Source organism: Chinchilla lanigera, unplaced genomic scaffold (genome assembly GCF_000276665.1).
Source record: "Chinchilla lanigera isolate Chin_1 unplaced genomic scaffold, ChiLan1.0 scaffold00009, whole genome shotgun sequence".
NCBI classification, from domain to species: domain Eukaryota; kingdom Metazoa; phylum Chordata; class Mammalia; order Rodentia; family Chinchillidae; genus Chinchilla; species Chinchilla lanigera.
The window spans coordinates 37073245-37087239 of record NW_004955410.1 but is presented as its reverse complement, the minus strand read 5'-3'; the positions used below and the strand labels follow the sequence as shown (position 1 = coordinate 37087239).

Here is a 13995-nt window from a genome sequence, read left to right as displayed (position 1 = left end):
GTGTATCTTTTAAGATTAAATCATAAACAAAGTTTTACTCAGAAACTTTAGTTTTTAAATTAATACTCCTGCAGCAGTAACCAATTTTATAAACACACACACACATCATCATCATCATTATCATCATTAAAATCTGGAAAGGGAGCACATTCTTGAACCCTAAACATTTACCCAGACATTTTACAAACTCAAGAAGTAATGCATTCTTAATCATACATGTTGTCTTTTCTGTGGGTTAGTACCTGCTGTAGGGTCTTCATCAGGCAAACGAACAAGAGTGTAACATATTCCTGGTTGATTATAAGTGAGGCTGGGGGCTGGAATACAACATAGCACTTCAAAGGAATCTGATGGTTCCATCTGCACTGTCACTTTCTCAAGTAGCTGGTCATTGAGGGTATTGGTACAGTCAAACTGAAATGTCAGCAAATGAAAAAACAAAGGATAAATATTTTCAAGCAAGTTGTTTCTTTTCACTCATAATCTATGGCTCAGCTCTGGAACATACTATACTTCCCCGCTCTAAACAGCACTACAGGTGCCCTAAGGTTTTCTCTTTTTTGGGGGAGGCAGGTGGTGACTGAACCCAGGGAGGGTCTTGCACATGCTAGGTACACATGTACCATTAAGCTACACCCTTAGCCTCACTCTAAGATTTTAATTTGGGCAACAGAGAGTCTTATTTTTAAACTTTCTTTTTATATTATTCATCAGGTTTTTTTCTTTCCTGAAATTGAGCTGTACCAAACAAGATGGTAGAAACCTGATGGCTATCAAATATAAGCTCTCTTTTTTTTTTGGTCTTTTTGAGACAGGGTGTTGCTTTGCAGTTCAGGCTGGCCTTGAGCTCACTTTGTAGCCCAGGCTGGCCTCAAACTCGCAACAATCCTCCTGCCTCAGCCTCCCAAGTGCTGGGATTACAAGCATGCGCCACCACGCCCAGCCTAAATGTAAGTTCTTTAAACAACCCATTTAATATACCTTGATGTTAAATGCTGACTTTTAAACAGTTATACTTTATGTTGTCCAGTTTCTTCAGATATTTCAGTTTTAGATTTTAAGAATTAAAAGCTACCCATCATATGAAAGGATCTTTACAGCTTTATAAAGAAAATTGGAATTGCTGCTATATTAATCTTTCATAAAAAAAGTGAAAGCTAGAATCGTAAGCTAAAGGGGAATTGACGTTTGTCTCCAAGCATACCAGTTTATACTAAGTCTCTATGGGAACTAAGGGCACTTATTTTACCTGAAATACAATATGACTGGTAAACATGTGCTTGATACATCGAACAAAATATTCTGTTTCTGCTTCAGTAAGTTGAACAGGCTCAGAAGACTTGAACAAGGGTCCTAGGTTCATAAACTCAGGAACGGCAGCTAATTGTTCTATCAAGAAAAAAGGAAAGAAAAGAAAGAAAGATATGATGAAGACAAGGAGAGCTATGCTAATGTTTCCATAAATGCAAAAATTATGTTCTGTAGTCTTATTAACAGTTGAACATTCAACTAATATTCCCTCAAGCTTTAGCAAAATAATCTTTTAAATTAGCAAGTTTATATACTGAATGACTAAAAGCAAAAGAAGTTAAATTCCTAACTTCTTAAAATTTGAATTGCCCAATAACCAACAACATACAGACAAAAACAACCTTCCCAGTTACTAAGTTAGCAATTATGAATTGGAAAGTTTCATGAGCTCCAGGTTGCCTTAGCAACTATAACCTATGATCTTCAGCTATACTAAGATTTCCTGACTTGAGAATAAATCAAAATGAATAAAAACAGTGGTCTTTGTAATATAATATCTAGAGATTACAGATTATTATTTCTCCATATCAAATCATCATACCTTGGAAAATGTCTTGCCTGGAAGGAGCTAACTTTTCAGGTTTGGGAGCCGCAAGTGTGATTTCTATAAAGACAGATATGGTGAATCACATTAGCTTCTCTCCCCACTGTGAGCTACGAAAGCAGACAGAAAAACAAGGGCAGAAACATCTAGCAGACAGACAATGTGCTACTGCTGAATCACCCATAGTTTTTGTCACTTTTTGGGTGGGATGACATTCAAAATAAAATATATTTAATGGACATAATATAAAAAAGTGAGCCTTAAAATATAGTTTGTTTTAAATACACCAAGTTATAAAAAAAGCAGTCATAAAAGGAAAAACAATTTATAAAACAAAGCTTATAATCAAAACAAAAAATATCACTTGTAAAATACCAACAAAAATATTTGAAAATGTTGAAGATTAAGCATAAGATCTTTCATTCCCAGTTTTTCTGTACTGTAACTAAATATTTTCTTCTTTTTTTTTTCCTTTTCTTTTTGAGTGTTAACGTTAGAGATTCTTTGGAAATATTTTTGATGACTTTGTCCTACATTCTTTCAAGACAAACCTTTCATTGGCTTAACTAAAAGATTATCAAATACATGAAATAAAAATTGGTGGTGACAGCACTGTACAGCTCTGAGAAACACAATAGCAACTAATTTCAAGTGCTCTCAACACTTTTTTTTTTTTTTTTTTTTTTTTTTTTTTTGTTTTTCTCCAGTACCAGGAACCGAACTCACGACCTTGCGCTTGCCAGGCAGGCGCTTTTGCCGCTGAGCTAAATCCCTAGCCCCTCAACACTTTGAATTTAAAAAAAAAAAAAACTTTCATACTGGGACATATTTCATATGGCTTTTATGCGAAACCCAGAAGCCGTCTGAAAATCCCTAATAAAAATATACTTTATCTTGTATCAACTGAATAAACAAAACAATTATTAGATATTTTTTCTCATTTTATTTTCTACTTTAGAAGGTATGATAATAGTAGTTTTATAAAACTACTTGTATATAGAAAAACAAACAGTTAACTATTTTCATTACCTGCTTTCTGTTCAAAGACAGGAGCCATAGCAAGTGGAACTGATTTCAGGTCAAAGGGTTTTTCCGAAGGTTCTAATGTATACTGATGTAAGGCCTTTTCCATTCCTGGTACAGAGACTGTCAGACCTGTTAAGACAGAGAAATCTCAGCATTATAATCTGTTGGCAGTGATTTGTAATATTTACCTAAGCTTTCTGAAGGAAGATAACCATTTTATAATCTAAGAAATTAAAAATAAAGGCTATTATGTAAAACTGCCTTATAAAATTATAAACTGTCATATTTCTTTCAAGGAAATTTGGGAGCAGAGCACAAAATTTTTCAACAAAATGTAAGTACCTCTCAGAAAAGAAAACACCTTAGCCATATGGGAGCAATGAGAGCCTGAGGAAAAGGAGAAAGGATAGACCTATCCCAGAGGAAGATCAAGAATAAGCAATATTCTTTAGGCCTTCCTGTACTTTTAAGAAATATTTTCTAATAGATTGTTTCATAGGATTTCCACTATCCATGTAAACACAAGTTCCCCTAGAAAAAGTGTATTCAAAGGAAAACTAAGCATTTGCGTAGTGGGGCTAGGTAATATACAAATCATTAGCAACTATTACGTTCCAAGACACTATTTGGGAAACAGAAGTACATTTATTTGTCTATGTCCTTGGCTCTCACTGACCATTGAAAATATATGTAGCATTCAGTGCCATCTGCCTCTGCTGTAGCACATTCAGATAGAAGGTAGCTCTGTCCCGTACTTCATCATCAGTATCCATCATACACCTGTCCGGGGAAAAACAATAGGCATGTTTCAGTACCCCAAGATTTCCAATAGCTTTAATACCATACTGAAGATCATATGGTACTCCCTCTATAAAACTGCCAACATTGGCTCCTAAAGTCTCCACAAATCTTGGAACAGTTCTGAGTTACTGAGGAAATACTGTTACAGTGAATCACAAGTACTACATAAGTAGGCACTGAAGGAACTAGGAGAACATAGTAAAATGAAATAGCAGCTTAGAATCTATTCTTGTACCTGCAACTACATGAACCGGAGTCTCAGATTTCTCTAAAAATTAAGAAATGGAAATAGTATACTTTCTAAGGATACTAAAAGAATAAATAGCATTCAGGATCCAGGTTACTGTTATTGTTCAAATGGCAACTTGTTTTATTTAAACCAGACAGCCTTTGGCTTGTGATTTACCTGCTTCAATTACAAAATGCAATCACAGAGCAAGTGCTAAAGCAAGTCTTTTCCCCATCACATAGGAAATTATGCAGTCCATGAAAAGCTAACATTTTCACACTTGGCATGTGAATCACCTAAGATCTCTTTGAATTTAGCACGTGTTGCACAAATTGAAGTACATTTTTGTTATGACTCCAGTCGCAGAGAAATCCAAACTCAAATTTTATATGTATCTAGCACACACATAATTACTAGAAAGAGAAAAAAATGTTATTTATCCCTGACTTACTCTATCAGCTTTACTCTGGCCCTATAGTACATCTGATAAGGTACAATGAGGATTTTACTATTTAGCCATATAGAATTCCCATTTTTTTAAAAAAGAAACTCTTTTACTTACCTTTGTAAAAGTACAAGGATGCTTGGGAGAAGACTCTCATTCTGAGCCCCAAATTTAGCCAAAGCACTCACAGCAGCTGTTATAAAGCATAAAATGAAGCAATATAAATATGGTGTCTTAATCAGAAAAGCAGTCCATGTTCAAGGGAGAGAAAATCTCTTGTTTTATTGAGCATTTCTTGATCTTATTTCTTTGATACATTTAAGCATAGGCAGAATTCTCAAGGCTGTAGAGAGCTCTAAATAGGAAAATCCTCCATGCACTGAGGAAGAAGAAGAATGTGTATTTTCTGTATGAGCTATATCTCTATCCTACTACCTTTTATATATTATCTGTGTGATGAAGTTATAATTCAAACAACTAGCCCTGAGTAGAAAAGAAACTCTTATTTAAATTTCTTTCATTCAATAAGGATTTATTGTTTATTTAACTTCTATGAAGAATTGTGGTATGTACTGGGGGTAGAAAGATAAAAGACATGGTTTCTGACCTTACAGAGTTACACCACAGTAGGAAAGATAGGCAAGTAAAGAAATAATTACAACACAGCATACTAAGTCCCAAGTAGAATTATACTCTGGATGGTAAATGAATACAGAAAAGACAGCTTATATTAGAATTGGTGGAGGAGAAGACAAAAAGGTGACACTTATTACTTGAGTTAATATTTTAAGAACAAGTAGTGGTAGTGAGATGGAAAAAGCAGGAAAAGATTAGACTGGTAGGACAGTAAGTACACAGGCCCTCCGTATAGAACAGAAAATATGATCTATCATCACACCCAAGTGAGCAAGTCTGAGCATAAAACCTGTGTTGGTGAACAAAGGAGCCAGAGTGAGAGACCAGAGATAAAACAGAAGTCAGGTATCGTTCAACCTCCAAGTTGTTATTAAAGGACACTAGATATGAAATAAATTTTCGTAGTGTGGAGAATGGACTGGATATGTGTGAGACTAGGAGCAGTCAGACCACTTAGGTATCTGAAATGGATGAGAGCCTAAGTCAGCACCCATAACAACAGAAACAAGAGAATGAAAAAATTTAAGGAGGTAGAACTGACAGGACTTTGCCAAAGAATTGTCAGGGCTGTAAAATGGTAGAATAAATGTCTGTTTTCACAGCTGACTGTGTAACAAAGGTGAGACCATCAGTCTGAGTTACTTTCAAAAGATCAGCAGTAATATCATTATCAGTGTCCCCATGACTCACCAGCTCTGACGGCCTCATTCTCTAGGACAACCCGATTAAAAATGAAGCGGATGTACTTGGAGGGAACTGGCGTCCTGGGACCCTCTTTGCCCAACAAGTGTAGAATCTTAGTAGCCAAAACAGTGTGTTCACAGTCCTCAATAAACTCACAAAGGTGGGCTAGGCCTGCTTCTTTGCTGTCCGGGTTTTCTTCCACAATGGTGATTATGCAGTCGACAATGGCCCGCTTATATTCAAAGCCTCCCTGGCAAAAAGAGAGAAAACTGCCATTTGTTATAAAGATACTTTTCGGAGAAATGATTATACTCCAAGACACATGCTTATAACGTTCAAATTTAAATTCTCTTTTATTTAAAAAAAAAACAGGATTTTTTTCTCCAAATGTGAAAACAAAGAATACCATAACATATTTAGTAATCAAAGTAAACCAGAGTTAAAATATGCTATTTGAAAGGCATACTGAGAAGATAAAGAAATCTAATTACAACAGCATGAGAATTTAATAGAGTAACCTGCGATGGTTAGGGAGTGTTCTACCTACATCATCTCGAAGCATGTTGGAGAGGAAAGTCATCATGACACTGTGCTTCCGAGGATACTTCTGACAGAGAGCACTGATTGCCTGTACAACCACCACCTGCAAAGAAACAGGAACCATTCCCCTTAGAGTGACCGTGCGACTCCCGCTATGGTACAAAAAACACAGAGCCTGGCATGTCGGTGCACGCTTGTAATCCCAGCCACTGGTGAGGATGAGGTAGGATTCCAAGTCTGAGGCCAGCCCGGGCAACTTAGTTGAGGTCTTGTCTCAAAATTTAAAAATAAAATTGAAAAGAGATGGGGTATAGCTCAGGGGCAAAGCACTCCTGCATTCCATCCTCACCACTGCTAACACACAGACACACACACACACACACACACACACACACACACACACACACACACACACACACATCCCACGGAGAGAGAAAGAGAGGGACAGAGAGACAGAAAGAGAGAGAGAAGAAATGCACCTTCATAATTTTAGCTACCAGGCATATTTTGCTGTGTTTTACTGTAAGCTAAGAACGTGCTGGAGTTGCCTAAAATGAACCTAAATAATGGTTCATAAAAGATAAGCAATGAGAACCCAAAAGAAAGTAAAAAAGCGAAGAAAAAGTTCATTCAACAGATTTCAACCCTCTGGCCCAAGTAAATATCCACATAAAAATTCTTAAAATGAAGAGTAATGGATGGACCTTGAGACTATAATCGTAAGTAAAATAAATTGAACACACATGTAAATATCACATTGTCTTTCTGGTATGAGAAACTGAAAATGTAAATAAGAACATAAATGTACACTAGATATTGTGAAATAGGAAGATATTATTCAAAAGGAAAAGGGAAATAAGGAGAGGGAGGGAAAAAGGAAGGAAGGAAAAGAAAAAATGAGAAAAGAATGATAAAATGCAAACAGCTTTGTGAATGAGGAGGGGAAAAGGTTTTGAAAAGAGGGGATGGGAATGGGAAAAAAAAAATCAGGACATATCATGTACAGATACAAATTCCTTATAATGAATGTGCTTTATGTGTACCTAAACTGTACCAATAAACTTAAATTTAAAAAATGTACATACACTTATTCTTTCTTTTTTTGTTTTTTGTTTTTCTTCTGGTACCAGGAATCGAACTCACAACCTTGAGCATGCCAGGCAGGCACTGTGCCGCTGAGCTAAATCCCCAGTCGCTATATACACTTCTTAAAATAGATGGTAGTTTAACATATTTGTGTGTGTATCAATTATTTCACAATAAATATTAAATAGAGTTTTATAAGAGATTTTTGGTGAAAGCTGGATTGCATTCTGCATGAATATATATTTGCTAATAAGAATAAAAAATAACATTTTAAAAAGTTTGAACAGACTGATTCTGATACAGGAAACACAGAAAGTTATCCAATAATGACTTGACGAAATGATTTTTAGGGTAATTTGCCACAACTTTTAAAGACCAGTGTCAAGAAATATGAAAGGTATGAGAGTTGTAGCTGACAAGTTAACCTGCCACAATTTCATGGGCTCTTCGTACAAAACAAGACTCCCAAGTTAAAGATAAGTGGCTCCTTTTCTTTCCTTTTTTTTTGGCACTGAGAATCGAACTCAGGACCTCATGCTTGGCAGGCAGGTGCTGTACAGCTCAGCTATATCCATGGCCCCCAAGTCAAAGATGAAAGATGGTACATTACAGCAAGAGCAGTGTCCAGAGTATCAGTATTCTGGGGCTGGTTTTGTCAGTACCTAATCCTGAAGGACAAATGCAGAGAAAGCCAAATAATACTTGGATATACAATACATCGCATTACAAGGTAAGAACCACGAGGCACGGAACGTGACCATGTTACCATGGGCAGCAAACAACCTTTCCTTGGTCCTTTTTTGTTGCTGTTTTGTTTTTTGAGACAGGGTCTCTGTAATTCAGACTGGCCTTGAACTCACTATGTGGCCCAGGCTGGCCTTACAAGTACATGCTACCATGCCCATCTACTTTCCTTGGTTCTTAAGGAAAACACTACTAGGCTAGATAATAAACACTTGCTTTCTGCTCCCAAGGGAGCTAGAAGGAAGTGTGCTCTTTACTTTAGAAGGAGACATTATTATCTTCTTAAGGCTGGAACATACCTTGTGTTACACGGAGGGAACAAAAGGGAGAAAGTTGGAAACAAAAGGCCATGAGTACATAACTAGCAAGATGTGCAGAATGCAAACAGAACCAAGGGGAACTGAGACCTGACTCCCAACGACCAGCAAGCACCAAATCTGAGTATAATACACTGTTTCAGAGACTAGAGAGTGAAAGAAAATGTCGATAATCTTTTAATGAAGCAGTGCTACCTAAACCTAATATAGTAGGAAAATTATGTTAAGATGACATGACAGAATAACTGAAAACCCCAGAGAATCAAAAATAAAATACTCAAAATTCAGTAAGATAGCAGGATACAAAATTAACATACAAAAATACCAGTATTTACATACATGAATAATAACTAGATAGAAGATATAATGGCCTAAAAGGAGGGAGATAGAGGGAGGCTGGATAACAGGTACCAAAACAGCTACACAGAGGAAACAAATTCTAGTGTTCTACAGTCCTTCAGGATTTGGTACTGACAAAACCAGCCCCAGAATACTGATACTCTGGACACTGCTCTTGCTGTAATGTACCATCTTTCATCTTTGACTTGGGGCCCGGGGATACAGCTGAGCAGCACAGTATCCGCCTGGCAAGCACGAGGTCCTGAGTTCGATTCTCAGTGCCAAAAAAAAGAAAAGAAAAAGAGCCACTTGTCTCTAACTTGGGAGTCTTATTTCGTACCAAGAGCCCATCTACAGAATGGTGGGTGACTAATTCACAATAACCTAGTAAATATTATATGAAGAACTAGAAGAGAGGATCTCAAAAGTTCCAAACATAAAGAAATGGTAAGGAGATAGGCTAATTATCCTAACTGATTGGAACAGGCTGTACACATGTGTTGAAATCTGACACTATTTCATAAATAGGAATAATGAATGCATGCTAAACAAATAATTTAAAAATGTACAGGAGCAACAAAAATATTTTAGAATAAGCATTTAGAAAACATTCAAAACATATATAAAAATTCTTTTTTTTTTTTGATAAAAATTCTTGAAAGGCACAAAAGTAGATCTGAACAGATGAAAAGACATCCTGCTCTTGGTTATGATCTCTCAACATGGTCAAGATGGCTGTTGTTTGCGACACTAACTTACACATTTAATGTGATCCCAATAAAAATGCCAGTGAGATTTTTCATTAAATTAGAAAATTGATACTAAAATTCATATGAAAATAAACATGCAATATTCTCAGGAAAATAATAAAGAGATGTAATGGAGGGACTAACAGATATTAATACAACTTACAAAGGTCCCATGTTTAAAACAGTGTATGGCAATGGTATATGAAGATAAAACCAACAGAACAGAAAGCCTAGAAATAGACCCACATACATATGGAACTTTTACTGTATGATAAGGATGATATCTCGTACCACTGGGGCAAAGATGGCCTTTTGAATAAAAATTTGGAGAGCAATATGAGCAAAGGATAAGATCAGATCTGTTTCTCACACCATATGCAATAATAAAATCCAACAGACTAGGGATATAAATGTAAAATATGAAACTATAAGTGCACTACAAAAAAATGGGGTAAATTCCTGCATAATCTGAAGGGAAAGGCTAACGATGACTCATAAGTTAAGCACAATAAAAGACAAATTTGACTACATAAAAATAAACTTCTGCATGAAAGAACACATCACAGAAAAACCAAAATACAAATAACAAATGGAGAAAATACCCGTAACATGTTTCACAAATAAACAGCTAATGTTCATTTATTTGGTCAGAAGACCAAAAAAACCCAAAAAACCCAACAGAAAATCTCATAACTTTTAAAAGTACATAAAGATGCTTCACTTCCCTCATAATAATAGAAACTCAAAACTACACTAAGATACCATTTCTCACTCAGAAGGTTGGCAAAATTTCAAAAGCTTAAGAAAAAAAATCCCACTATTGGTGAGACTGTGGAGCAAGAGACACTCTCCAACACTGCTGGTAGAATTGAGCATTGTGTCTAAACTATGTATTTATTTACCCTTCATATGGGTTTGAAAGAATTTACCCTGAGAATATACCTCCAGTATTTTGGAAAAAAAAACCATGCATAGGGCTATCCACCAGCTTTGTTTGCAATTGCAAAATAGTGCAATTTACCTAAACAGGAAATTGGTTCAATAAGCTATATAACATACATCTGCTAGGGTACCATGTAGCTATAAATAAAAATGAGGAATATCAGCTAATTTGGAATGATTACCAATATACATTTTTAGGTTAAAGAAAGCACTGTATAAAAGAAATCTATAGTATGCTATTTTTCATATACAACAAAAGACAAAGAAATAAAAACACATATATCTCTTACCTTTACTAAAAAATCCAATAAAAAAGTAAACCTGAAAGTAATAAACTTGTCTACTTATGAGGGAGGCTGAAAGAAGTGACTTTTTAAAAATGTACTTCTTTCTATAGCCATGACTTTTGAAGGCATTATAATATCCTACATATTAAAAAATTAAACTGAATCTTAAAATGGGAAAGAGAAAATTTCCAAAAATTAAAGCAACCTGAAAGAAATGAGCCTATCTATATTACAAAAGATTTACATCTCTGCACTGGGGGTGGAAGGGAGAAGAAAAAACAAACCCAAATATCTTAATATTCAACCATTCTATTTGTGCAAATATAAAAAATCAATTTGGACCAGCAGTTCAATCCATTTTCTCTCTATGTAAAACAAAGTAACAACTGACACTGAAATATTATGCTTGACTATTATTTCATTTAGATTTCAAGTAATCCTATGATGTAAGTACTGTCATTATCTTCACAGCATAGCTAAGGAACCTTAGACAGCAGGCGTTTACATGATTCACCTTAGGTCACATAGCTACTAGGTGATAGAATCAAGATTTTTTTTTTTTTTTTTTTTTGGTTTTTCTCCGGTACCAGGAACCGAACTCACGATCTTGCGTTGCCAGGCAGGCGCTTTTGCCGCTGAGCTAAATCCCCAGCCCCTAGAATCAAGATTTTAAACTCAGAAATTTTGATTCTACAGGTTATTCTCTTACCTTGGCCTGACATTTAAAATGGAACCTTGTAAAAAAAAAAAAACAAAAAATAAAATGGACCCTGTGTATACATTTCTGTTGGGTATATACTTAGGAGTGAACCTGGTGGGTCATAGGATATGCATTTGTCCAGCTTTAGTAAACACTGCCAGTTTTCTAAAAATGGCTGTACTAATTTACATTTCCACTCATTGTATGAAAGTTTTTGTCTTTATCATTGTTATTTCCTGATTTTTTTCATTTCAGCCTTTCTAGTAACTACATTAATTACAATTTTAATTGTGTTTTCTTAAGGCTTATAAATTTGTCATATGTTCATGGTCATTTGCATATCCTTTATCAGACAGCGTTTGTATCTTCTTTATCTTATGCCTTTTTTCGACTTAAGAGTTCTTTCATAACATTCTCAAAATGAGACTTCTAAAGCTAATCTGTGTATGTATTTCAAGCACTTCTACTCTGTGGCTTGATTTTATGTTTGTTTTTGTTTTGGTAAATGGAAATTCCTTAATCACATCTAACTTACCAAAATTTCCTTTGTATCATATCTTTAAACCATTTTTCTTAGACCAGGGTTATGAAAATGTTTTCCTGTAAGTGTTCTTCTAAAATATTTACTGTTTTTGTTTATACATTTAGGACTGAAACTCACTTGGAATTGATTTTAATACAGAGGTTGGGATTTACTTTTTTTCCAACTGATAAACTTTCATAATGTTTTAATAACATTTTTATCTTAACTGACACAATGAATATCTGAATGTGAAGATGTCAAAACAAGAGGCCAAAGTCTGAAGTAGACCCTCATAAGAAAGGATACAAACATCAAAGTGTTAGGCAGCAGATATAGAAATAGAATTGATGCATTCAAAACTAGAAAATCTAGTTTTTCATCTTTACTCACTCACTCACTATGTGACTATGTGACTTTAGTAGTTAAGCTATATTTTCCACCATTGACAAAATAGCAATCTGAATAACAGTTATTCTTTTTGAAGAATCTAAGAGGCAGAGGAGTATATTATCTATACATATGAAGATTTACACTGATAAGCTTTTGGGAGATACAACTCAAACTTTAGGATGTATCCCTGACTCCTTAAGCTTGCTTCCCAACAATTTCACCTTCTTTATTTCCCTTTAGAAAGCACTAAAAATTGGGAAAACACTTCTGAAATGGTTTTTAAAAACTCTTATGACATTTTTCATATTACTTATATGTATACATTTAACAAACCACTATAAAAAGAAATGCCTCTGCACTTAGCATATAGCTTTAAAAAAGAGAGTTCTCAATATCTGAAATTTCTGTACGCTCCCTCCCTGTCCTTGGTCATAGCCCATGCTTCCTTCTCAGAGATGATCACTCTCCTGAATATCTTTACCATTTCCTTGCTTTTCTTCAGTTTACCAAATGTATTCACAAGCAACATGCATAGTTCAGTTCTGCTTATTTTTTCAGTACTCGTATGAATGTTACCATGTTGTACAAAATCTGCACTTTGATCAACATGATATTTGCAAAACTGAACATTTGTCATTAAAGTGATCTTATAGTTCCAAAAATGGAACTATAGGTTTGTTTTCTCTGCCTTTTCCACCTGTTCCTCCTCCTCTTCTTTCTTGCCCCTCAATATAGTCTCAGTTTTACTAAATATTGATGGATTATTCCACTTCCTCATTAACAATATTTTGGTGTATATAAACATTTTAAATTTCTGAAACTGAAGCCAGTAAATTACAGCCCAATCTTGCGTGCATCCCACTTTTGAGAGCTAAGATGTTTTTGAAATTTTTAATAAAGTTATAAAGAAAAAAAGAAGCATACACAACAGAAAATGGAGGGGCCCAGAAAGCCTAAGATTTATTTCATGGTCTGTTAAGAGAAAAGTTTGCCAATTCCTATTCTATTCCTATTAGCAACATCATCCTTGCTAAGCCTACATAATCCCAGTTTATTTTACAAACAGCTGCAAAACAACTTTCATAACTTTCCAAGTTCCCCAAGGATAAAAAATGTACACTGATATATAGGCTAGGTTTATTTTTTAAGACCTGATATGTGCTAAGTATAGAATAATACAGTCATTTATACCAGATGGCAGAGAAGAATAAAACAATAAAAACTTTCTATTTTCATTTTTTGAACTGAAATGTTTAATTCTTTTGATTATCTCTACCATACTCACTACTCCTATTCAACACTGCCACAGAAGTACTAGCTAATTTAATAAGGCAAGAAAAGAGAAAGAAAAGGCATTTGGATTGGAAATAAAGCAGCGAAATTGTCTAGTGACAGAGGAAGTGATTACTTACATAGATAATATTAAGGAACATATGTAACAATGATTACAACCAGTAAGACAATTCGGCAAAGTCACAGGATCCCATATTAATGGAAAAGTTTAAAAAGAGACTTGTACATACTATGAATAAACATTTACTTAGTTGTGTACTTTTTCAGACAAAGAAAGCACCGTGAAAGAGAAAGGAAGTCTTTTCAACAAATTCTATTGGAAAAATTGGTTATTAATATAGAAAAACACTAAACTTATTATACAAACATTAATTCAAGATAGATCACAGACCAAAATGTAAAAGCTAAA

The 13995-nt window shown here is 34.8% G+C and overlaps 1 protein-coding gene across 2 annotated transcripts in view; it reads right to left on the bottom strand.

The window, feature by feature from the left end:
* Window positions 1-242: 242 nt before the first annotated feature.
* The window catches only part of LOC102010041 (coatomer subunit gamma-2), a gene marked incomplete at its 3' end in the record, with an annotated part of 104765 nt that continues 91012 nt past the window's right edge, over window positions 243-13995 (bottom strand). For both annotated transcript variants that reach the window (XM_005377554.2, XM_013510640.1), the window contains 8 exon segments: window positions 243-414; window positions 1250-1389; window positions 1853-1915; window positions 2885-3010; window positions 3558-3661; window positions 4474-4549; window positions 5683-5926; window positions 6224-6319. In XM_005377554.2, coding sequence (XP_005377611.2) covers window positions 243-414; window positions 1250-1389; window positions 1853-1915; window positions 2885-3010; window positions 3558-3661; window positions 4474-4549; window positions 5683-5926; window positions 6224-6319 — 1021 coding nt within the window.